Consider the following 27,940-nt stretch of genomic DNA (forward strand, 5'->3'; position numbering starts at 1 on the left):
TGAACTGTGTAGTTTTTGACTACTAGGCTTAGTTTAACTCTTGCATTTGCTGTTGCTTTGAGCTGCATTGCCACAAGTGGTGTCTGATTTTGCAAGCATGAGACGTGCACATTTTGTTCAACTTCTGATTTAACAGAAAGGTTATTTTAACTTTTTCAGGTCACTGCCATTAACTTCAGACACAGCGATAATTCGCTCTAAGTCTGTTAAGAGTTTGATGCTAGTTTATGCTAACAAAGAAGTTCAAACTCAAAGCAAATAGAAATAATTTTCTTGCATATAAGTAATTGCCATTATGTTTCAACAATCACAGAACTGCAATTAAATGTTCATTGAGAAAATATACATAATCTATCCAGGGCGTTTAAAACGTTTTGTGTAGTGTGTAATAAAAAAACACTATTTTAAAAAATAAATTCCAATAACCCGCCAAACAATAAAATACAAATATAGCATTTGTTACTATGGGAAATTTCATGGTGTTTTTTGTACAATATGGTTGGTTCACGTACGGATAGACTTTTCCAAGCTCTTAGTTTTGCTTTGATGTATAGTCTGTTACTTAAATATAGGCATTTCAAAGTCGTAGCGACAGTCTCCTCATTTACGATCGTAACGTGTGTCGTCATCATCGAACGGAGGGAATTAGTTAATTTTAGTAAAATAGAAAAATTCGACTATTTTTTCTTTAGCAGTCTTCCCCAGGGTTATGATCCATGGCTTGTGGAAAAATGGCTTTTAACCCAGGCGTTGTCGTTCTTTCTAGTCTCGACTTGATAAGAGCAAGGAAAAATTTGAAAATGGTTGCTAAAAGATCCTCACATGAATCTTTGAATGACAGCTGATGAACTTAACTCCCTTAACAACATTTTTCACAAAAGTTTCGTATTTAACTTTCGGGTTTTACTTTATACCAGCAGCGGGATGGGATAAGAAAGAAGCGAAAGGATTATTCGCTGTAGACACCTTTTGACGTTAAAGCAATGGTACAAATGTTAATAGAAATTCGTCATACTGATGAACTGCAAATTATATGTGTTTTGATTTTTAATAATTAGATATAAATGGTTATTTATAATTTTTTGAAGCATTTGGAATATAAAATAGAAAAAGAAGAATATAAAATCTGAAAAACCTTCAGATTTTATTAGTCCAAAGGGGCTTTGTCCCTGAAGGACTATTGTTTTCGTTTTGAGATTTTGCGTTGAATCACTATAAACGCCGAATCACTTTTCAAACTGTTGCCACCAAATGTTACAGTCCTGCATTACATTTGAAGAAATTAAATACTGAAAAATATGCATAAATAATGTATGTATATTTCTCGCATTGTGATAAAACAACGGTAAATAGAACCATCGAATTGTGAATGACGTAATCCTACGAATATAGGCATGTGGAAGACCAAATTTTAAATTTGGATTTTGTTTCATTATCGATTTCATATTTTGAAAACCTTTAACGAATTTTTGAGTAACAAAATCAACGATTTAAAAGAGAGCAATGGCAACACTCAAAGGGGGGGGAAACTTTTTATCTCTAGCGGCGCGGAACTGGGTGTCAAATTCTAAAGATACGTTCGTTTTAAAATTATTTTGCGACATTGCTCTTGAACTGAATTTTATGGTTTAAGTGCAAAGAATATGATATTTAATAAATAAAAATAACACACAAAAAGTTTAAAAAACTCCCCTTTGATAGTAATTTAAAATCTGAAACCTTTCATATTTTTTTTCCAAACCATGAATCAAATGAAGTGAATTATGATTAAATTAATAAAGATTCAAGAAAGCGAGCTAAACAGGTAAACTAATATAAACAGTTAGAGTTTCTTACAGTATTTCATACTGTATTAGTGTTCATTGATAGTATTCCTTTTGGAATTGTGGATAAAATATTCTGTAATAACATATCCAATCTTCCCCTCTTATTTATTTTAGTTTCATTTGTTAATATTCTTCTGCCAATGGTAATGTATTTTAATAGCTTCACAAATTTGCTATTTACATCATATGACATTCAAAAATGCAATGTAATTCTCTACTCAGACTGCGTAATATATGCTGCTAGAAACATCTTTCCTTGTATACAGTCATACGCCAAGTGTTCATAAAACGGTTCACTGGGTATACAATAATTTAAATTTATTCTAAATTATATCAGTTAGGTAGATATACTGCTAAAAATAAAGTGAAGGTGGAAAATATTGGAAGTGAGTTTGTTTCTTTCAAGCCACTCAAGTAGGTAAGGAATTACAAACTGATTAAATTCGAAAGACAGTTTAAAGATTCTGAGCTTCACCGATTGGTAATATCTTTAGGATTTAATGAAATATAAATTTAAAATCTTTTTTCGCTCATTTTCAATTATTATACGGATTATAAATGAATGGTACTGTAGTGTAAAAATTATTTGTAGTCCAAAATATTTGGATACTGCAATATAAACGCTTCAAATATCAAATTAATACAAGTTAAAAGACCTAAATCACTTAAGTCACACTAAGTAGTTTTTTAAAACTTGTTTCTGATGAATTAAATAATAGCTACCTTCAGTTAAAAATAACATTTATACAAAAAAGACATACGGACAGCGTAAAGAAAGTTAGCTGCTTACCTTTTGTTGAGCTGGAAAAGCCTTAAAGGCAGCTTCGAAAAGGAGTAATTTAAGTAACTCTTATCAAGGTCGATAATACAACGGAAAAATTCGTTATTGCTTTAATAACAAAAAGTTATCTTGAAGTACAGTAGCGTGAAGATATTTGGTAAAGGTGGGACGTTTAAACGATACCGTGCATTGGCAGTTTGTTAAAAGACTTGAAAACATTCTACAAGGAAAATTATTTCTGATATTAGAAAAGTGTAAAGCATAATAATAATTTTTTAAAATAGAAAATTATTTTTCTCTTATTTTTATACTTTTTTACAAAAAGATATTTTTTAATTTTGTATTTTTTAAAATTAAAATTTTTCAGAACTCATTTCATTGATTTCGTAGATTCAAAATAAGCTAACAGGTTATGATTTAGTAATTTAAAATTAATAATTGGAACTAAATTTAAAATTGAATCTTTTTAAAATTAATAAACAGTTTATTATATAATTTTTTACATGATTTCAACAAAAATGAAAAAAATAAACTATTTGAAGTTTATTTTACACAAAATATTTCGAAAGCATTATTGTTTATAAAAACCGTAACAGAAATGAGCTTATTGAAATTACTACTGAAACTACCTGGACCTAAAAACCAGCGTATAGACATTTTGCTTAATTTCCATAACAAAAATATAACTTGAAAGAAGATATCTCATTATCTTAAATATTTAAGATATGCAAACGCATTGTGTTTTTTTAGGCATTCAGCTATGGTGAAGCTCGGAAGCTGTCTCAAAGGAGAAATGGTGTCGTGGAAAACTCTCTGAAGGAAATTAACTTATATTCACGTCATACTTAGAGAAATTAATAAGAACACCAATACAAAATTATTTCTTTTAGTTTCTGATCCGGATGGAACTTTTTACTTGAGTGTTCTTACCCACTCGGCCACATATGGGCCAAATTGTGATAGATAATTTTATTCAACAATGTCATATATATGACTTCGCATTTTTAATTGCCAAATTGAGGATTGTACATCCGAATTAAAAAAGGATTCATAAACAGTTTCGCCACAGCTACTATCAGATTTCGATAAGCCGAAACTAAAATGAAACAAACAAACAAACAAAAATTTACAAGTGAATGAAAATTCCAGCTAGTGAGACGCCTAATTGAGCTCTGAAAATTTTAGATAGCTTTTTATATGCATAGTAAACAAATAATACGAAATTTATGAAGCATATATTGTGATAATCATTTTCATATAAAAATGTTGGAATTTAATTATAATTAAGAAACTAAAAGTTTTAATCAAATAGTTACATCAGAGAAATGTTGCAAATACAAGTATGTAATCACTTGTTTCCGATAAGAAATTGGATAAGAGAATACGATTATGAAAGTTAACAAAGTGTTTTCTTTTGCTTCTAATTGCAGTACTGGAATATCGCTTGAAAAAGTAAATGTAAACAATTTTTAAAAAATGATGTTTACAAAATGTCATCTTTAAATTTCCTTAGGGGATTTTAAGTAGCTTTTGACTGAGAATAATCATCATGTTTTCCTTCAACAGTATTATTCTTAAGCATTGCTGTTCGCAATTAAATATTTTAGAAACAGAAATACTTTTTAAAAGCCTGATCATTTACTTGACTGCTTCAATGGACGGACTAAAACTTCTAAAAATACTCTTTTTTGGGTGTAAAATCTCAAAAACGGAAGAAGAGTGTACAGTATTAAAGGTATTTTCTCCCTCCTTTACGCATGCTTTCATGAAATAATTGAAAGCATCTCGAGGCGTATTCCAGAGACCCAGGGTTCGAGTTCCGGCGACATCATTACGTCTCCGCCTTCAAAAAACCCTAATGACTCTAAAATATATTTTAAAGAATAAATCAACTATAAAATTTCATTGATTACAGAGTTGTCGTCACAATATGATTATGGTGCAAAAAAATAAAGTTGAAGGAACGGCTTTTTTGCATTTTTAAATATTCTCAAAAGTAGGTTTTTCAATATTTAGACACATGTTTATAAAACATGCAGATTTAGTCATCCGAAAAATCTGCGTGTATTAAATAAACCTATTTAAATTTATCTACAATAAAAATTGAATTATTGAGGAAGCAATTTTGTTTAAAAATGTACTATATTTTTTTTAATTCAAATTGTTTTTAGATTTAATTTTTCCAGTTTTTAACTGTTGATATTAAAATAAAAATAGTTTTATCAACAATATGTACAAGTATGTAATCACTTGTTTCCGATAAGAAATTGGATAAGAGAATACGATTATGAAAGTTAACAAAGTGTTTTCATTGATTAAATTATTATTTCATTGATTAGATTTAGATGTACACATTTGCAAACAATAATGCAAATTTGAAATGATTCTTTGAAGAAGAAAAGTTTTTAATCCACATATTAAAAATTAAGTGATATCATGTATCTGAAAGTGAGATCATGTATCTGAAATCTGTCATTTTAAGGAGTTCTTAAGATTTCTTTCTAAATATATAACGTTACGGATAGAAAATATTTTTTTATTTTAGTATAGTAATTATAATAATATACATTTTCTATAAATAAAGCATTGTAACCATGATATAAGTTCTATTAGGAAAATAGGTTGTTGGTAATGGAAAGATTCATTCTTTTGGCTGATGAAAAAGTCTTACTCCCTTTAAAGAAAACATAATGCAGATTTTAAAGAATAAAACAAATGTGTAGAATATCTAGAGCTGATTTTTGCAACATCCAAAATAAAAACTTGCGTTCTCTTTCTGAAATCATTTACAGTCTTCTGTAAAATTCATTTCTCAATATTCACGATCCTAGACTGCAGTTGCTAGTGAGGATAACAAAATGACACCAAAATTTATCGAAATAGAAATTATTTCGTATTGAATTTTTCTACATAAAAGGTTTGAGATGTAACTTAAATTGTTTGCAGATAACATGGAACTTTGACTCTCGAGAAAAGATGCAACAGAAATAATTTCAATGTTTTCTCAGAAAGGCTCTATTTATCAAATACTCCAGCAAATGGAGTTACGAAATTCAATTCGTAAAGACAATTTAACATTAAGTATTATTAAATTTGGTCCGCAGGGAACATTCAGTTAGACTTGCCCAAATTTCGAATTATGGAAATTTGATTAATCGAAGTTTTAGAGCATTTGTATTTTTATTATCTGTACTCCCAGAACACTTTCAGTATTAGAATGTGATATTTTTGTAAATGGAATATTATAAAAATTATGACAACTTTTTATGAAAGGTCAAATTAATTCGCTTCAGTAAGTCACATTACACATAAATATTAACGAATGAAAAATTCAGATAAAAATGAGACCAAAAAAATAATATAAAATAAATTAGCGATATTTTAATAGAAACCAAAAAGTATTTCTCAGATTAAATGTATCTAAAAATATTCTACAAAATATTAGAGTAGAACCCTGTTAAAATGTTTTCCGAAAGCAGTGGTTAAGGACTTCCAAAGCAGGATTTTTTTTTTTTTTTTTTTTTTTTTTTTTTAAGTTTTAATTAGGCTAAGCACGAGAGGTCTGGGCACCAAAGGGAAGGTATACTTTATTGAGACTAAAGAAAAACTTGCTCTTATTCACGTTACACATGAAAAGAAGTATGGCAATACCCATATAGATAACTTTTTCCCCGAAACTGGAACCTCCACTTCAGCAGTCTCGTCAGTTTGGCCACTGGTGGGCTAGTGACTCATTAAGAAAAACAAACATTTGCTATAAGATAATTATTAAAATTTAAAGCTACCAAGAGTGCCAAAATTAAATAATTTTGAGATTTTTAACTGTGACTTACTATATGGTCACCTATTCTTTCTTTATTAAGTAATTGTATGTTTTCAATTTTGGTAGAATTGGTACACTTTAGAAGAATCCTCCTTATTATAATGCATGACACTTAAAGCAATCCCAGCAATTTCCTGGCTTGTGTCAACAGCCTCCATGTGTGCGAAAATTGTCATATGGACTCTCACGTATATATTGAAGGGCAAACAAACTGATACACACGCTCAGCATTTCATGGGTCTCTCAAAAGACGCAAAACTAAAAGGAACTTAATAATTATTTGGTAAGCAATGAATGCCGATGTTCTGTACAGCTATCCATAAATTCCTGTATTCGGATGGGTAGAATTTCTGTTTTCCAAAACGCGCTGCATGGCATTCGAAATGCGTTATTTAAAATCTTGTGACTATGACAAGACTCCAAATATAAATGAATATTCCATTAGCCAAAATTTGGGGTCTCTAGACTTGAGTGATCGTTTAGTATCTTGCTAAAAGCCAAATTATCAGAATGAACACAGACCTTCAATGGATCTAATTCATCTGAAACACTGCTCTCATAACTTTTAACTGACTGAGATATTAATAAACGTACTAGGGTCTCCAATCGAATGGCAGTTAAACACGCTTTGTACCATGAATCGCTGCAGCATGTAGAATGTTTTTTTGACATGTCGCATCCATAGATTTACGGTGTTTTCTCTAAACACAAATTCTTCCGTTTTCCCCAAAACAGTTGAAAATGCTATTGGTCGCTTGAGGCTATTCGTTTCTAGTCAATAAGTAATGTCAATTAGCATCTGAACCGCCGATCCCACACCAGCTACATAACTTTGTGTCGTGTATTCATCGGGGATACTCTGTTGAGTGCCGTTTAGTGAAATTAGATAATGAACAGAACATTCCGCTATCCCTATCGCTATATTTCGTGAAGCCTCAATATTGAATTCTGATGTTACTGAAAGATGTGCAGTACATTTTTACTTGCAATTATTTTTAGTTGATTTTAGTCATGATTATCTAGAATCGTTTTAGGGCCACACTTTTGTTATAAGTTGAAATTTTTGCCTTAATTCTCATAGTGACGTTAACAACGCAGTTACGTCTTGCAGTTACATCTTGAAATAACCATATATGATGATTCAGATGTCTATCACTTTCGAAAAGCTATCTCACCAATTCCATCCACTGCATTGAATTTAAAATTCAATTTAAATAGTGAAACCTTACTATTTTCAAGGTAAAAACAGCTTTAGAAGTTATACAATGTCTTTTTCTTTAAATATCCGTTGGTGAACACACGAATGATGCGAATATTATCATTATAGAGTGCATAGAATTGCTATATATCCTGCATAGACTTATTTGTGCTATTTTATATAAAAATTCTGTGCATATCAACTAATTTTATTTGCTAATGAACTGATACATGCTGCACATGAATTTCTGACTTTCTGAGCCGAACTGACTATATCAACTGTAAATAATATAACCTTTAGTAAAACATAATACTCAAATTTTAGCTTTTCAGTCACGTTATCAGGTTCAATGTTTCTTCTAACCTTCTTCGGAAACATACAATGACCTGACTAGAACAGAGAGCTTACTAAAGCTATGTTCACTAATTGTAGTAAGTAGACAGGATACAGACGAAGGGTATACAAAACCCTTTATTTTTTCTTTATGTACAATGACTTCCGTACTTCGGAATACAATGACCCTCCACTCGGGGTCTAACTTAAAAGATATCAAAATAAAACTAAACTCTAATTTAACTTTAGAATAAGATTGGCCTTATAATAACAGGAAGCGTATGTAGCACAGAGACTGTGAACACTACAATACGTTTAATTTATCAAGAGGATTAAAACCTCTGGCCTGGAAGGCAAAGTAGCAACTGCGTAACTTCTAAGGTAAGCGGCCTGCTTCGAACTCACGGCTTCCTCTCTTCTGCTTGGCAAAAAGGCCACACTTAAATACTTGGCGTTCGCCAGACAACTTTGCATAAACTCCTTCACGCTTATAATTCTGGCCGGAAGTAGAAAATAAGAAGTGATAGTAAAGATTTAAAATAAAATAAACGTTAGTAAAACTTAAGATCCTTACAACGTGAACACAGACTCCTCGAACAATCAAGATTTATGTATATATAATCATAGGACAGGAGACCGATTCTTTGACTGAAAATTTAAAAAAAGTTTACATTGCCAAAAGAGATAAAATTTGATAAAATAATGTAAGTGAAATTTCGGCAAACATATTTTTGAAATTTGCTAAATTAATTTGAAAAGAATTCATACTTTCGGTATCATGAGAATTAGACATTTTGAATCCGAAGACACAAATGGCAAGGACTTTGTATTGAAAACATCTAGTGTACAGCATTCGAATTTTATTTTGGAGCATGAAAAAATAAGAATTTTTGGGAATTTTTTCTAATCCAATTTCTATCGTTTAGGAAAAATAATTGTAAAATGTTTCAAGCCACTCATTGATTACCTTGATTTTTTAGTTTAAAGATTCAGATTGAACCTCTGAAATAATGTCATTAGGCCAACGTTTCTTGATCTGCAAAGCCATTGACGACAACCACAAATGCAACAATGATTTATTCAAGAATGTTTGTTATTTATCAGAGAAGAATATAGTAGGAAATTTCGATCTTTCTTTCAGTTGCCACAGTATGAGCGAAGCTTGCTGATGGAACATATCCTTCTGCAACACTCGTCAACGATGCCTTCGTCCCTCCGATTGCGTTCCAAAAATGAGACGACCGTGCTGCTTTGAATGAAATCTGGAAATAAAAAATCCTAGTCAATTAACTGTGATTCGATACACCGTGTCAAGAAAAATAACTATATTACCTTAATGTATATATACTTGTGATAAAAAACACCAGGAAGGATTTCATAGAACACACGATTTTAATTTATTGTTCAGTGCTCATTACATCTCCTTCAATCTCTATGACTGCAATACCCTTATACTAACGTATTTTCTAATCGCCGAACTTGTGTATCAAAAATCATATTCTACTTTTTAAAGCTGTATTTGGTGAATTTTTGTCCAAAACGTTGTGAGCAAGTGTGCATTGCCTTGGTAAAACATTCACACTGTAAATCGTAACAATTCACATTATGTTCTACTAATTCCTCCACGATAACTTTGCGAAACACACGCATAACATGTTTTATTAACAATTTTGCAAAAATTCATGAAGCATAGCCTCACGACAGTCGAAGAAAACGACCTATGTTACCATGATTTTTGACTGACTGTGACGTGATCTAGCTATCTTCAACATTTAACTGTCATTTTTAAATCATTCAGTTGTTTCTGTATCAGTAGCGTAGATACATATTTCCTCACCAGTAATGGTATGTTTAGAGAAAGACTCGCCTTTAGAAAATATTTCACAGGCCTGTTCTTGTTTTTAGAAAATAATCTAATATTTTTGGAACAGCTGGAGAAGCCACCCTCCGCAAGATCAAATGATCTTTAAAAATTGCCTGCAGAGCCCAAATGATGTACAAGCGCGTTGAATAATATCCTTCACTGTTAAACTATTACTTATTACGTATTGCTAAATTATTACTATTATCGCTAAGCACGAGATCTCTGAACTAATCGATGCTTTAGTTATTAGCTGAACTCAGTGGTTTACTATAGTGTGGTGTCATCATCATAGTCAACAGTATATGTAAAATAATACAGTAAATGTAAAATTTTAATTTTATAAGGGTCTTCGTATAATAGAAAATAAATTAGTAGATAATTCATTGTGCTGTATAACAGTTTAAATGCAGAGTTCCACGTTTTTACTTGCGACGAGTTTTTAGACAAGACTATATAAATTTTACAAGGTCAGGTAATGAGCGCTGTTTAAACCAATATGTAACACTAATTAGTTGTCAGAAGAAGCTAATTCTGTTTCTTAGCTATTGACTCTGTTTGATGGGAAAATTTTCAATTTTGGGTCACTAACAGGCACAGTAAAATTACCGACATTAGTAAACTGTTGAATATCTGCGCGAATACTGCACGCATAGATATGCGGTATATGGCAATTATTAATGCATAAAATGTACAGTACGTAGAACAGCAAATATCCGGATGCTAAAAATTCCTGATAATTGAATGGTCTTTTCTTTTTATTGTAATTATTTTTTCATTATGACTTGAGCAAGAGAAATTTATTTTTCTCTTTCTAGCATTGTTTCACAACAAAGATGTATAGATAAAAAAAAACTTTCTTATTTTTAGAAAGAGATATATACAATACACCTTTTTCAAAAAAATTAAGCAAGAAAATAAAAATTAAAATAAAAAAAGCACTAGAATACAAACCACAAATACAAAGTGTTACCAAAAATAATTTTAACAATACGGCTCATAGATAAAAAAAATTTGAGCCGAGAATTAGTTACTATATATCAAAAGGCTGTTATTCTTTCCACTAGAGATATTTGTATCCTAGGGAAACAGGCTGTCAATAACAATCGATGAGATTTAGATCTTTCCTTTGCCTTCCATATTATAAAAGCGCTTCGTCGTAATAAACTGAATCATTTAAAAAATAATTTTATCCGTATTTCTTAATGACATTCTGCAACCAGTTCTTATTATATCATTTAAGCAATAAACAAAATAAACTTCTGAGCTTTAAATATTATATTGCGAAATTTATTCCTGCATTTCTTGTATATATAAACAGCTTCAAAATTAAGATCTAAAGATAACAATGAAGCAACACAGAGATGGTGATCCTCTGCTATTAAAAAATTATTCAAATGCTAACATTTCTTTCAGAAGGTACTACCCTTTTTAATATTTTGGTATTTAACACTTATATTATTTTATATTCAAAAACTAAATGAGGTAATAAATACAGCTAATTTTATAACTAAAATTATCCCATTAAGTTTTGATTTTATTTTGCAGTAACATTTTTCTTTATGATTCGGCAAAAGTAGTATTCATTGTTACTAATTTTATGATTTAACAATCGTATCGTTGTATCGATACCAATAATCGATAAAGCAAGAAGACTTTCTATAACTGATCTCTTCACCCAGGAAGGCAGTCAGTCAATCAGTTTTCCTGGCTATGGCTTTCAGTACTATGGCGATGTAGTAGATCGTTTTCTGGTGTGTAGATTGTTTTCTGGTGAGTTTATTTTTTTATGGTAGCCTTGATTTTGTGAATAGGGCTTAACATGGACAGTACGTTATGGAGTCCTATATTTTTCTATACACCTCCCGATCCCTCACAGTTGTGACATCCGATAATTATGAAACACTCTTCCCTAATTTTATTCCAGTTTAGAAATATGCGCTGTATGTTGTTTCGTTTTTGATCATGGACAAAACTGCTGCAGTAAAAGTTTCGGCATTTTTCCAGCGGTATAGTTTGCGATGATCGAGTCAACATTTGAGCTGGCTGTTCCAAACTCATCACTCTCAGCAAAACGAAAGATACTGATGAAAAATAAAATCCCAACCCCAAAAAGTGCTAAATAAACGAAATTTGGAAGGTGTGTTAGCACATCTCAAAGGTGACGTCTAATTAGATTTCACGCTAGATGAATAAATAGTAGCGACACTATTAATATGCAAATCACATTTGCTTTAAATACGAGATGTAATCTTTGTGTGCTTTATTCATCTTCTGATGTGAGCGTTGTGAGGGAGATAGTCAAGAATACTATAATAATAATATAATAAGCCTTCAAAGAGCATATGAAATTTTGAATCACGTAGTCCTCCACCCGAATATGAGCACATGGAAGCCTGAGTTTTGAATTTCAAGTTTGTTTTATTATTTTTTTAATATTTTGTGAAACTTAAATAAATATTTAATCAACAATCTCAACGATTTGAAAGCGAGCAGTGGCAAAACTGTTCGAAAAAAAATATTGTTATCTCCAGCGAGACTGTTGCCATTTGGGAAAATGTAAGATATTTATCTTCTAATTTTAATTAACAAAATCTGCGTCTTTGAAACAATTGGTTACAATGGCCAGAAATAAAATACTACCACGCCCAGCGTTTTGCCATTCAATAAAGCCCAAGTTACTTTCAAATTAAATCTGAAACGAGTGATAAACTTAGCGATTTAAAAATAATAAACACAGTTATTAAAAGATTTCCCCCCTACCTTTTTAATGTGATTAATTAAACAAGCATTAAAACCATGAGACGTCTAATAAGAAATATTCAATATTTTTACGAAATTCCTCTAACTGGACACATTAAAATCAATAGATACTTTTTCTTTTTTATGATAAATGTTTTACGCAAACGGCTAGATTTTAAATAAATAATGTATAGAATAAAAAAATCTGTATAACCTCAAACACTCCATCGGGAATTTTAAACATTTTATGATTTTGCTGTTGAAGTGAATCTCATCTGGCGTAAGGGCGAAGAACGTGATATGTAATAAATAATGATAAAAAGACAAAACAAAATTGTTAGCCATTTTATTAAGAGAAAACTGAATATTGATATGATTAACCGAGAAAAGAGTATGCGAACACTTAACATTTCATCGGGAATTTTAAATATGCTATGAAGGTTTTAAAAATTCTGTGATTTTCTTGAGCTGTATGTGATGTAAGGGCGAAGAAAACGATGTTTAATAAAAAAAAAGTAAAAAGAACGGTGGGTTTTCAGGAGTGACTGGAAGAGCAGACTGGTAGAGTGAGAGCTCAGCGAGAGCAATGGCGAGAGCTTAAAAAACATTTAGGCGACCGTTAAAATCTGAAATCATTTGGATTCCCCCTCCCTTTTTTCTTAAACTGGATTTTTTTTTCAATGTTTTTCTTAGGAAACTTATTTCGAGGTTTACGAAGAATCTTCATGTTTGTTAGCTAATACCTAATTGTTTGCTTAAAGAAATAACGGTAACTCAACAATAAAGGGACACGTAAATTTTCAATTTCGGTTTCTATTTTAAACCAAGAGATGGCAGCACCACTCTTTTTCTTGCTTGAGATAAAAGCAAGCTATTTCTATCTCTAGTCCTCCATCGAACGAAATGTTATCTTAACTCATCAATACGTAAAAATGAATAAATAAATAAATAATAATGAAATAAATAAGTGAATAATTTTAGTTTAATATACCAATGAATAATTGATGTATAATATATCATATGAATTTTCATATATTCATTCAGAATTCTATGCATATAAAAATAATAAAAACATCAAGGAGGGAATCGTTTACATAAGCTAGGATCTCCAATTTTATTTTTAACCACCATATGACGATTTATTTTGAAATTCTATCATTACGACTCTTTTGTTCCACAGAACCTATTATTCGATATTAATAATTTATAACATTTTTTCACATAACGATTTTCGCAATACGGATACTTCCAAATACCTGATTGCTCAATTATCAGGAATTTCTTTTCCTTTTTCTTGGGCGAAATGATTTATTTTATTCAAGTATTTTCAATACTTTATTGATTTAATAGCAAAAAACATGTTTCTATAACCTTAAACTAATTTAAATTATTTGAAAAGAAAGATATAACTTGTATTAAAAAATTATTCTTTGTCTTCATAACTATTTGTAACATGATTATTTGTGCAATCCGGTTATCTCCATTTACGGGATGTTTCAGTCATCAAGAATCTCTTGATCTCTGTGCTGGCTTATGTAAAATCAAGCTTTTTGTGTATTTATTCAAGCATTTTTGATAGCATGTTAATTTAACTAACGTAAAAATACTATTTTTACAATATTACATCAATTTGCATTATTAGAAAGAATTTTTTTTTATTTGTAAATAAGGAAAAATCTTAAATATTTAGTTTAATTTAATGGAAATCCTAGATTATTTTGGACAAATTAATAAAAGAAGTTTTTTTTTAAATTTTAATACTATAAAAGAATAAAAAAATACGGTTTGAAAACACGAGTTTACAGTCAAATGCGTCAAAGGAGAGCTCAAGAATATCTTATTTTTATTTTAGAATTCAAAGTAAATTAAAAATAAAATACATTACAATTTAACACTGTAAACAAAAGTTTAAGTGAAACGGTTACTAGTTTAAAAATAAATGCCTAGAAATATAAAATAGACCGCAAAATCATGCATTCAAAACCAGCTATTCAAAAAGCCAAGGCCGGGTAGCATAATATAAAAAAATTGCTGCAATGGGGGGGGGGCTTTCTGTGATAACTGAATGCCACGTGTAAACTTTTGCTTTTATTTAATAAAGGAAAGTGTTAAAATTTTTAGACGTACCCTTTTCAATGAATCGCTTCGACACGATGCTTGTAACAGATATTTCTCGCAAGCAAAATGGCAACTTCGGCTATTTTATCAAGACAAAAACATTTGCCCACTAAAAACGGAGACACTTTCGAGCTATTTAAAAGAATTTTTGAATGGAGAAATCTGACTTGAGAAAATTATATAAATTGTATATGGATTAATATATTAAATATGGAATTATATAAATTATAATCTTTTTTATTATTATTATTATCACCTTCTTTTATAGCAAAGGCATTTATTTTTCCAACCGTTTTTGCTTGATGCACTTCAGTGAAATATCAGTTAATGCCTGAATCCTTTATTCTGTCTTTCCTCAGAATATCTGTGGGACTCCAAAGAATTAAATTTCAAAAGAATAAGATGCAATTGTTTTTCTCAGATCACTTCTTGTTCTTTAAATTTGTTAATGTTCAGCATCCAGAATGCTCTGTTTTCCGCGATTTTAGTTAGCATGTTATTAATTACATCAGTTTAGAAATAGGCGCCAAACCAGTAGCAGAACAGATAAGACCGCTGAACACTGGTATTTCAACCGAGCATCGAAATAACCTCGGCTAAACAGGCTGGCTGCATGAGTTTTTTTTTTCACGCTTTTTCCTACCTACAGGAAGATGATGGACTAGTTTTTTTATTATGAATCATTGGATGAGGAATCCTTTTCCTTCAGTAGATAGCTCTCGCCCTCTTTGCCTTAATCGATTAAACAAACGTGAACCAACAAACTACTGAAAAATAGGATAAGAATTTCATGCCAGGAAAATAATTTTGTTAATTTTTTTTTCTTGTTCAGATTGTGAATCTGATAGACATTGTTTATGTAAACCATCAGTGAAAAAGACCTGCTTTGGCTAATCAGGAACTTCATGCACAAGGACTCAACACATATCAAGGACTTCTTTAAATACCATTCCGACTATTATTAAGTGCTTTAAATGCATTGCAAAAGAAAAGAGGAAAGAAAATTCAAGCATCATTAATCCGATAAGTTTAAGGAGTGAGGCTTAGCTTCTTAATTAATTTTCTAAAAAGATCTTAAAGTAATTTGTGTACTGAAGTTAGAATTAAAAGCTATTTTAAAGTAAAATGAGAACAATATGCAAATGCATAAAATACTTCTCTCGTTCTCTCGATATTTATTACACACAATATATATATATATATATATATAATTTAAATTAGAAAAAATAAACGCAATAAGACATCAAAAACTTTTCCTATGCATAATGCTGCTAAAATATAATTTGTAAATATCTTCTAAATAAAAATTAAAACTAAAGAGGGAAAAGAAAAACAAGCACGAAAATAAACAATGTTTTATTAATTGAACTAAAAATGGAATCAAAATAATCATATATCGCCACATCATATAAATTAAAATATAGCGGTATAAATGACTAAAAACTGGAAAAATGTGTATTATTTTCTCCAGACCCTTAAGCTGTCAAGATGGTAAAGCCTTCTTGATAATAAAATTTTTCAGGGAAGATTTATTCTTTCTATATGCTTAAAATTATCCGAGACATTGAATTAATAATATAAATACTTTCCGTACACTTGAAAATTAAAATTTCCTCCCCTACAGAACAAATCTAACCCAGGAAAAAAAATGAATAAATAAAATAAAAAAACCGTACTCAATAGTATCATTCCTTCACATGCGAATGCAAGTGAAAATTTCAAATAACTGTATATATAAGACTTTTTTTAAATTTGTTAATCTATTATACTTTGATAATAAATTTTAAAATAATTAGCTTCATTTTATACAAAGGAAGGAAATAATTACCACAGTGAATACAGAGGCAAAATATAATTACTTGCATGTCATTGAACCTCTGGTAAAACGAACAGGGATTAGAATCTGAAATTTTGGAAAGAGGACTAAAGGAATGGGCTGTTAGAGTTGTTTTGGTAAAGTAATGAAAAATGAAAGTTAAGTAGCAAATGTTATACAGAAAAAAAAAATCTTCAAGCTAATCGACAAACAATAGCGATTAAAGAAACGAAATATTGCCCAATTTTTAGTCAAAGAAAGAACAGATATATAAAGAAATATCATACAAATTTTACAAAAATAAAACTATTTACATTTATACGCAAAGAAATTCTTTCTCACACATCCTTGCCATTCCTCCTAAAAAAAGGATTTTTGAGATTCCAGCATATTTTAAATATAAATTAGTGAGCGTTAATGTAACTTGATTATATTTAAGATCTGTATAAGTATTAAAATTTATTTTTATTGTTGATCTACTTCAGTACAAATATTCAAGGTATCCGACTACGTTCTGATCGTCAATTTTGAAGAAATTAAAAAAAAAAAACTTTATTCCTTTAATTTAAAGCTTATAAATATTAGCTTCCAAAAACTATTTTTGTTTTGTCTCTCCGGTGATTAGAAGTAGAATTATGGCTATTTTTGTTCTTCACCATGAACCGAAAATTTCTGTTTAAAAGGCTGGAAGTTGCTGTTTAAATGGCCAGAAGTTGATGCTTAAGGGCCACAGACTGCTCTAAACAAGAATATTTCATTTGAATACTGTTGGTGATATTCAAAAGATAATTTTGAAATATATGTATTATTATTATGCGCTTGGAAGCAAGATTACTTTCGAAATTTCAGTATCATATTTGGCAACATTTCCGTTTGTGTTTACATTCTGATTTCATTACACTCTGATTTAGCGTGCTTGCTGTTATTCAGTATTATTTTTTATCTCATTGTGCTTTGTTATTTTAACATTGTGATAAAAATATTTTCACTTTATTATTGTAAACGTCGTAATGGGTCGGCGTGGAACCTTTCGTTCTAAAAATCGACGATTTGCTTTAAACAGATATACCGTGTTCTTCTACCAGTGAATCGAAACTAGGAAACAATAAAACATTTTCTGAAAATTATAGTGAAGCTAATAATGCTGCTCGTAATGAACCTTGTAATAGAATATTCGATGTTGAAATTCAAAAATCTGTATTTTCTGCATTATCGTGTCCAGTGTGTTTCGAAACTCAAAACAATAATGAGAGTTTTAATAACGTATCATACCAAAACAAGTGTTTGTTGAGTTTACAACATTGTGTCTTGTTTCCTATATAGGAGTAATATAGTTTAATACAGACATTAAACTGTCAAGGGATATAACTGTATTGATAAACCTCGGATTGTCGATTCAAAACGGCATTCTATACATTCCGCAAAAATCACAAGAAAAAAATTAAGAGCTTCTTTAAAGAAAAAAATCTTCTAAAATATAGTAAACAGAAGGTCCAATATACAAAACAGGGCACTTTTACCAATGTATTATATCAATTTCTAATATACTTTCTAAAGATAAAACTTTAAATTTGTGTTTTGAAAAACTTGTTTTTGTCAACATTTCTAATATGAAAAACACCGTAACTTAAAATATTACTATAGCAATTTTATGATACTTCCCACAAATATTTTATATGAATATTGGGAATTAAATAGACTAAAAGTTTAGGTTTATATGCATATTTAAGATTTTTGCAGACAATTTTGTAAATGAAGAGAGAAAAATTTCTCGAAAAATAGCTAGTGTATGTACTCAAACAAATATATTTAATAGAGATTTTGCTTTATGACTTAGATTTTAGGCCATTTTATTCCTTATGCTTTAATAAATATAAGTGAAAAAATAAAAGTAAAATATTGATAAATAATTTTTTGGGAACTAATCTCGTGATACTGAAATTTGAATACATTTTTATCCAAAATGTGAAAAAAAGTGAAAATTACATTTTAATAATATGTTTATAAACTGTTTCTATCATTTTAGGAAGCATTCTGCTAATTAACACAAAAAATGAATTTATTTGTTCACTTTTTCAGAATTAGGGTATCGAACGTAGTCGGATACTTTTTATTTCTTTATTAATAGTATTTTATTTATGTAATTTATTTAAAACTTTGTTTGGAAATATTAGAAAACCAGTTAGTAAATTTGATAGTAGGGAAGTTAAAAATCTATTTTTTGTCATAAAAACCTTAATTCTTTTAGGTTAAAAAAGCATAGATCTACATAATTTATTTTTAACTGATCTCAGTTGGTCTTGTTTAATTTCAGGCATTCAGGGTAAAGAGTGCTGCTTTCGATGAGATTAAAATTGTTAAAGGGTATAAAATCAGCAATATATCTGTAGGTGAAGGCAAGATTTTGTAAATCGCTATATAGCAATTAACGATAAAATTTGAATTCTTCAGAAAATAAATATACATTTCTCAGCTGAGATGAGTAAAATAAGCTGAGTTTTCACAGCTGAGAGAATTTGCGCCCATTGGGATGCCTCTAACTTGTAGAAATAAAAGTATCCTGACATTTAAGGTAATTATGAAAAAGAAAGATACTATTTCCAGCCATTATAATCTAAAATATTAAGCATGTTAGGAAAAAAATTCTGCTAGTTCTAAAAAACTGTGATAATTTCTTGGAAGTGGTAAAGAAGTGTGTAGATTCTCGAAGTCATAGCAATTGACATGACTTATTTTGAGATTTTTAACTGCATTAATAATAAGTAAGATACTATAACTGACCAAGCTGTAGTGGTTTTCTTCGTTAGCTATTTAAGAGATGAGCTTACAAATCTTCTTCAGTTTAATTGAAAAAACGTGGTCGAAATTCTTCTTGTGATTTCTTGTCCCATTAGCAATAAATCTGAATTTAATAGGGTGCTTATGAAGGACACTTCAAAGCCGTTTCTTTCCCTCAGCCCGTGACTCATTGCCAAGTCAACCAATGTTACGGGAAAAAATATACAATTCTGTAATCTCATATACTAAAACTCTTGATATCCTATGAGCGGTGATAAAGGCACACGTTACGATAGTAAATTGGAAGATGGGAAGGTCGTTACAATTTTGAAACGTCTGGTTTTCAAGTACCTTATAATAGAAGCTGTTGTTAACCGACGATGCCGGAGAAATTTTTCTTCGATATAGAACTACGTTTATTCATCATTGTAACACAATCTGTCATTAATGTTTTGCAATAACTATTTTTTATAAACGAGTGTTATAAGCAGATTTTTTAACAAAATATAAAAAGTCGGGAGCAAAACTTCTGACTTTACATTTGCTGTACACATTGTCGTCTCCAATATAAAACCGAAGGATAATAAAAACGTTCCGTGTAAGGTATGACTGTAAGCCACTATACATATTCTCAGATGGTAATATAACTTTTATTATTATTTTGATATTTTACTATTTATGCAATTTTGCATTCCAAAAAGAAGCGCAGATAACAAATTTCCTCAGTTTTGAACACTGAAGACTTTTTACCCTTGAACCTCAATGTTATTCATCATTGATTTAGCTTTCATGAAACGGCAAAAGTAGATAGATATTTTCAATTTAATATGGTAAATTAAACATTTTTATGTTTGATAAACTTAACTTTCCTTCCTTTTAAATTAAAAATAATTAAGGATTTTTACTTCCTTGTACGAAGTAAAAGAAATATTGTAATCGCAAAAATTTTCGGGTATTATATTTCAACGCAAATATCCATTTGGAATGCTCTCGAATGCAATTTAACGATGTTTTTGCATGACATCTATCTATACGTAAGGATAATACGGAATAAAGGATTCTTTTTCCCAAAGCGGGTTACAAAAATTATTTTAAATGAATTCAGAAGAGTTTTTTTCGTGACGTTTGTAGTGCGTACGCACATACGTATATATCTCGCATAACTCAAAAACGAATAGCCTCAGAAAGTTGAAATTTTGTATATAAGACTAAACATGTAATTGTGCACCTCCGTTTTTGGTTGCAATCAGCTGCTGCGGTAAGATAGCTTCTATGCAAAGCGGGTTTAGAGTTGCCAGAAAATGGAAAATGGCATGGGAAGGCAGGTTTGCCAGGCCATATTTGGTATGAAATCTCCCATTTGGCGACAAAATTGTCATAGGCGGATGGAGAACATTCTAGAACGAATTCTTAGTGATTTGGCCCAAAATGTTCTCGAAGGCAGGCCAAAAGCTATATAAATCCTGCTTGTGCGCGGAGTAACAGTTTAGTGTCTCGTTAGCTTATCGCGAATTTGTGCATCCAGAGTGTGCATCGTTGAGGCTATCGACTCTGTCGTCGAGTGCATCCTAGTTTTTGGCGGAAGATGAAAAACAATCCACTTTTAGTCACGGCCGGAAAACTGCTGTGTAAATGACTGGACATTACGGCGTAGTGGATGATCGCATGGAATTTGTAGAAGCGTGACCAGCTTGATTGTTAAGCATCTTTTATTCTTGAATGACAAATTTCTTAATACATAACTGTAGAAGACTCGGGGTGCTAAACACCCCTCCCGTACTTTTAGATATGCAATTACATTTTATATAATATGATTAATAGATAGCAGAGGCTGAGCGACAAGCTGACAGCACGCAGACGAAGAGGCGAAAGAGATAGAAACTACGCAGTAGTTAACTATTTATACAAGATTAGGTGCACAAAGTACAGCTAAACTGTGATTGGTTAAATTTGGAGTTTCAGTTCCATTTACATCATCAGAATTAACTTTTTCTGGAAATGACGCAGTGCAAAGAGAGGTTACTATTTTTACCTTTGAGAAAGGAAATGTACGTTGCTAATTTAATTTTTTACATGCTCTTTATTTTTCTGTATGTATATCTACCTACTCTGTTACTCGGCTCCGTTCTCAGTTTTTTTAATTCTTATATGTTGGTAAATTGGGAATTTTTTGTTTGCTTATGTTGTTCTTATCTTCTGGTTAAGATTGTTATGTCTTTAGTTAATCTGCATGCAATAAATGTAGAATTATCAACAATGTAAAAGTTGTTTAAGTGCGGCTAAGTTTTTTTACCACAGCAGCCATATTTGTTTACACTTGAAACTTAGCACAATAGTGAATTAAGTCAGTTTCTGAACCTTCAGTGTTTTGGCCGAATGGGACCCATAAGTAAACTTTCAGTTTTGTACACCGAAAAGTCTACCTTCTTACCCGCTGGTCAAACTGCTTGTTTTTGAGTAGAAACTCTAATTTTAATTGTAAAATTTGTTTTTAAAAGTGTTCTAAATGTAGTTGGTGTTTTATATTTTTCAATTTTTAATAAAGATACTTTGAGTTTTATGTATTTTTGCCTTGCCGCGAAGAGAGAACTAGATTAATTGAATGAGAAATCTATTTCTAACGAAATTCGGGAAAATAAGTTTAATAAAATGCAGCAAAAAATGCGTAGAATTCAATATTCCGTACAAGGAAGTTATATGGTTTACACGTCAGATTTTTTTTTACTGTTATATTGTAATTCCAAGTTTCGAGATTGTAGCTTCATCACCGACCTATATAAATGTTTTAACGTAATCAGAAAACATTAAAGGATCAATTTAAATCCTTTTAATTCCGATGCGGAAATGCCTTCGTTTGGTACATCTGTTTGTAATCATTACCGCGCAAAGGCCTATCGAGGTTTTAATGCATTAAATTATTTTTGTAATAATGTGTTTTCCGAAAATTTTTGTTGGAAGTTTAGCAGTTGAAGAAATTTGAAAAATCGTTTTAAGGTAGGTAGATTTTTGAGATTAAAAAAAACATTATTAACAACATAGAGGAAAATCCTTTTTTTAAATCTGAAAATTTTCTTCTGTTAATCCATTCTTATCGAAATTACTGAAATTTGCTTCATAAACATTTTTATTAAAATCTTTCGAAAACTTTTGGACCGTTATTTTACGCTATCCTGCATTCATTATCCACTCGATTTGTCATTGCCTTCCATGCGATCTCTAATAATTTAAATCTTTGCTAGTTTAATACGATTAACATGCAATATTTCAAAGTAAAAATTTTTCTCTGCAACACTTAAATAATTTAAAGTAATCAGTAGACAACAAGAAGTATTCATTTTTGATTAAATCATTTCGTTTTTCTATTGACGTCAGTTAGAAAATTAATATAAACCCATATAAACCTATAGAAAATTTGTTTGGCATCCATTTCGATTATATTGATAGCAGTAAAACGTCAATATAAACCACTACAAATCAACAGAAAGTTCTGATATCGATGTTGGTTGTATGGGTGTCAATTGATACCAATAAGAAAAACCCAAAGAAATCAATAGAAACCAGTAAAAGCCAGTAGTAACCAACAGAATTCTAGGGGTACCAGCAGAACGTTTTACTGGTTTCTATGGGGCATTTTGAAACCAATAAGAAAAAAACCACAGGGTACAAAAGAAACCAGTAAAAATCAGTAGAAACCATAGAATTGTATGGCATACCCATAAAAAGTTTTACTGGTTGCTTTGAGGCATTTTAGCAGGATTAACAACGTTGCATTAGCAACATTAATGATTTAGCAATGAACTAACGATGTTTTTCACTTCATATGCACTCATGAGCAAAATTGAGAGAATTTGCACATTATGTAGACTTTTTCAAAAACTTTTAATAAAATTTCGTATGTGTGTGATTAGGTCAAAGCCTCGAGGGCTATCTGCCTAAAGGGAGGGATGCTTTCGTGGAGGACTTTCTAAGGGAAACTGGCTCGTATACACGTTACACATGGCGAAAACCATGAAAACGCCCATGCAGCCAGCCCGTTCGCGGGATTCGAACCTCTGACTAAAATTTGGTATGAATATGCATTTATAACAAAGAAAGTTATGTGCCATTCAAAAGTTACTTTATGTACGCATGATTATTAGTAAAGCTCATAGTGCAGGCATGTCCAAAATCTACGCTGTGATATCGAACTCAAAATGAGTCTAATATAGGTATTAGACTCATTTTGAGTACGAGTCTCATTTTGAGTATGGTCTTTTCTCACAGCCAGTCAGGTCGCGCAGTGTGACGGCATACTGGGCAGGAGGCAGCTGAGGAGTCCCTGTGGCAGTCGATCCCACTCCTATAGCAAGACAGATTTGAACTCCGAGATAGCTCTAAGATTGAGATGAGGGATTTAATAGTCCTCCTAAGACCTCTATAGAGTTAGGTTCAGGAGATCTGGCTAGCGAATCCATGAGGCGAATATTCTCATTTTCCCGGCAATCGTCGACCAGCTGAGAATTATGTCGACGAGAGTAGTTGTCCATTAACAGGAACCTAGGACTAAATGCGACTCTAAAAAGTCAAATTTAGGGCTCTAATATCTCCTTTTTATGCTCATAGTAGTCAGGAAACCTTTGTCAAACACATGCAAGTAGTGTTCGGCCATCCAACATAATGCCTGCCCAAACAGTTACACCTCCACCACCGTAATGATCCTTTTCCTTGATGACGGAAGAATGGAATCGTGTTCCAAGCTCTCTCCAGAACGCGGACAATTAGTATCCAGGCCGAATCGTGATTCATCTGTAAAAAGCACTGTGCTGTCCATTGAAGTCTCCAATGCGCATGTTCTCTGTACCAAGCTAAAGGTGCTGTCTTGTGTGCAAGTGAGTGAACCGTAAGCAACGGGTCTTCTGAAAAACAGCCCTATATCACGAAGCCTTCGGGCAACTGTACACTGCGAAACTCGGGTGCCAATGTCAGCACACATCTCACGTGAGAGCTATATCACGTGAGTCCTATATCACGAAGCCTTCGGGCAACTGTACACCGCGAAACTCGGGTGCCAGTGGCAGCACACAGCTCCCGTGAGAGCTGTGAAACTGTAGCAGTTCTGTGTCGCCAAGCTGAAAGAGCCAAAAAACGATCCTCATTCGTCATTGTCGATCTTTAGCTACCTTTTCCAAATCTTCTGGATATATGTCCAGTGTCCTGAAACAGTTTTCCCAAATTGGGCGTTACATTGAGCAATGTAGCCCCCTGAGCTTGTAATTAGCCTGCCTCAAAATCTACCGACAATTCTCCATCTCATTCCGTCATCTATAGGTTTGTGGTTACTCATTTTACTTGGTATCTTATAAAATTTACTTAACTGAGAGAAACCCGATAAATGTCGCGGAGGAGTACGAGCACACAATTCTTCGAAAGTTCCTCATGCACTGACGTCCCCCCCCCCAATCACAGCTCCTCAGACGAACATGCGTGCACTTACATATTTGACTCTCAATATATTCACAACTTTTCGGCAGCATAATTCGTACCTTAAGTTCAATATTTTTCGTAAAAATAGGCACAATTTGTAAAACCTCTTAATTCCGCAAACAAGCTTACATTGAATACCTAACAAGAAGTCCTTCGATTTTTTAACAGTACTAATATTTAATATCGTTTATCAGTAGAAATTATCAGTAAACATGGCTTAGGTGAAATAGCGAAACATTTATAGGATATTATTAGATGAATGTGCATTTAGAATAACATGGAAACGTTTATATTTTCTATATATTTAAAAAGTGAAAAAATTTGTAATGAAAGTCTATAAAAATATTAAATTTTTTAATTAGATATTTCGCGAATTAAATGCATTTTTATTTAAATCAACCATATTAAAATGTAAAAAATAATATTCTTAAAAAATTTTCATCTATTGTTTTTATATAGTTTAGTCTGTTAATTAATAACAGACAGATCAAATATGAAAGAATAATATCTTGCGTTTTTCCGAATGGCAACAGTCTCCAATGAAAAGTGACAAAACGCGAAACCGTTTTTCAAGATTAATAGCCTTTTTGGGCTAATATATAATGATTTTAATGAGCCCAGAAGATACAGTTTTATTAAGTTCAGCTAATATAGTTCTGTAGAAATATTTGATGATTGTAATAATAAACCATAAATATTACTTTTTTAACGCTAATTTGATGAATCTTTCCAGTCCAACAATTATATATTTTATACGAAATTATACAATGAGTTATAATGAATACTTCAGCTCTATGTACATTTTTTAACATGTCAATACCATTTAATCGTCAACACCATTTAACCGAATCAGCTTTGAGTGAAGTAAAATGTTTTAAAGCATTTTATTCATCTGTGACCAAAAGCATCTTATTGTTTAACAATTAAATATAATATATGAAATATGGATTAGTTTATTTCTTTTCTTCAGACCATCACAACTGTATTTATATTTTGTTATGCTGTGGAATTTTTCAGCGTATACTGGCAATACTGTCTGAGTCTCAAGTATCACTAGTTTCTTTTTATTTTGCTTTTGTTTCGATTAAAGTACTTGATGACAGAAGACCTCGCTCTGTTGTACCCGTCTCCAAATTTGTGTTGTAACATTATCCCGGCGAATATTTCTCAAAGAACGAGAAAAAAAATCTAAGATCATATTTTCGCGAGATAGACTGAACGGACTAAACATAACATATACTGAAGAATTTCAGTAAAAATTATTAACAGGTGTCCAACTTTGAAAGGCAATTAAAGGCACTTTTATTTAAATCAGTTAAATTACAAAGCCAATAAAATATTATTAATAACTGCGATTACTGTTTTTAGATCGATTAATTCATAAAGCAGTAAGAGATTAAATTTTAAAGGGAAATATTTTACCCTGAGCCGAATGGCAATACACTGGTCAGTGGGGAAAAAATTTTTTAGCAGTATCAATGCATTATTTTAAACTTCTGAGTATTTTAATAGAAATTTCATTAAATTCGCACAAAATATGAAATACACAAAAAACAAATTCAAAATTCAAATTTCGGGTTTCAAGGGTGCACGTTTGGGAGAGGACTACGTGCGCTCACAATTTGGTGGCTCTAGATGCCACCGTTTTCTAAAATGCGAAGATGAAAATTTAAAATATATATTTAATTTATTACATAACCGATAGATAATCCTTTTGGGATAAGGAAAAACACGGGAATGTTTCATCTCACCTGCTACAGACCGCTTTTCCCTGGGCCCGTAGTAGTTGTTATCACAGACAAGGGCAAGTGCTTCAGCCAGCTGTCTGCCACATAACGTGGCTCGTGAGTTCGATGAGGCGCTGACAACAGCAGCTAGAGCCAGGATACAACCGAGAAACCGCATCTCTTGCCGCAAGGTCGATCGGTAGCGCCTCTCACAATCGAGTATCTGAAGACTAGGGAATTTTTTTTTTTAACTATCTCTTTCTCTCTTAGTAACATGGTAAAGGAAGTGTCTTGGAGGACTTTAGAAAGGTTTGCAGAGTCAGAGGTGAAGGTCGGCGATTGACGGTCTGATTATGAGACTGCCATATCATTGTTAAGCACAAATAAAAATTCTTTTTTAAGTAACTCTTAATCTCTAGGCAGCAGAGTGTTTCTTTATTTATCCTTCGCCCATCTGAAGCATTTTCCATCGAAACGCAGCTGCGAGATGTACGAGGTAAGCATTTTCGACACATGAACTGATTTCGCCTAACAATACCAATAATACTTTGTTTTAGAGATTAAAAATACCTGCATTCTGAGAACTTCAGCTTAGAGTCTTTACCTCGCAGAGGAAATTCGTAATATTCTATAAAAAATTTAAAAAAAAAGAAAATGAGATTAAAAGTGGTTTTATAAACATAAGGGTTTATTTCACATTTATTAAATAATTAATAAAGTAAACGAAAAATTAATTTAACATATATTTGCAGGAGAACAAGAGATTAAGTTATTCTGTTTACAAAAATCTATCTACTACTTTTTGTCACAAATAATAAAAGCGTGGGACCCCCATAATAAACTTAGAAAGATTATGGCTTAAAGACTGCAATTTTGATTAACAGATTTATTTACTTGGTGACGCATATTTTATTATTCATGATATAAAATAATAATAGATGGGTTTTGTAAAGAGTATTATTCAATCTCTTGCTCCTATTAAACTGCATAATATTTTTTACTTCTAATTCATTAATTATTTTATGAGTTTTAAATAAAAGCTTAGTTCGTAAAAACGCTTTTTTAGCCCAAAGGGCGTTAGCCCAAAAGGGCTATTAATTTGGTATTGGCATTTTGCCTTGGTTCACTACAAAAGCCTGAATCACTTTTGAAATTGTTGCCACTAAATATTAGACCCCTGCGTTATATTTAAAGAAATAAAATAATGAAGGATCTGCATAAATGTACGTATGTTTGTCGCACTGTGAGAGTCATCAAATTTTGAATAACGCAGTCCTGCACTCGAATATGGGCATCTGGAAGCCCAAATTTGGAATTTGATTTATTACTTATTTCATATTTTGTAAAACTTTAACGAATTTTTGATTAACCAACTCAACGATTTCAAAGAGTTCCATTAACATTAACATGGCGTGCATCTTCAAGGACGGATAATTTATGCGCGAGGTTTCTTTACATTTCTTACTGGTATTAT

The 27,940-nt window shown here is 31.3% G+C and overlaps 2 protein-coding genes across 2 annotated transcripts in view; both read right to left on the minus strand.

Annotated features, from left to right (window-relative positions):
• LOC118198014 (uncharacterized) overlaps window positions 1-9,067 on the minus strand; it is a 34,247-nt gene extending 25,180 nt beyond the window's left edge. The window contains exon 1 of the mRNA XM_035369601.2: window positions 8,929-9,067. The gene's annotated coding sequence lies outside the window, so the exon portion shown is untranslated. The remainder of the gene's footprint in view (window positions 1-8,928) is intronic.
• On the minus strand, window positions 9,024-26,727 carry LOC146998034 (insulin-like). The gene is made up of 2 exons (XM_085813041.1): window positions 26,491-26,727; window positions 9,024-9,223 (listed from the first exon to the last, which is right to left on the minus strand). The coding sequence occupies exons 1-2, from the start codon at window positions 26,642-26,644 to the stop codon at window positions 9,099-9,101; spliced, it is 279 nt and encodes a 92-aa protein (XP_085669167.1). The 5' UTR covers window positions 26,645-26,727; the 3' UTR covers window positions 9,024-9,098.
• Window positions 26,728-27,940: the final 1,213 nt, after the last annotated feature.

This window comes from Stegodyphus dumicola, chromosome 3 (genome assembly GCF_044657685.1).
Source record: "Stegodyphus dumicola isolate Sdum_Otavi_A_Nest chromosome 3, ASM4465768v1".
In the NCBI taxonomy this organism is placed as follows: Eukaryota; Metazoa; Arthropoda; class Arachnida; order Araneae; family Eresidae; genus Stegodyphus; species Stegodyphus dumicola.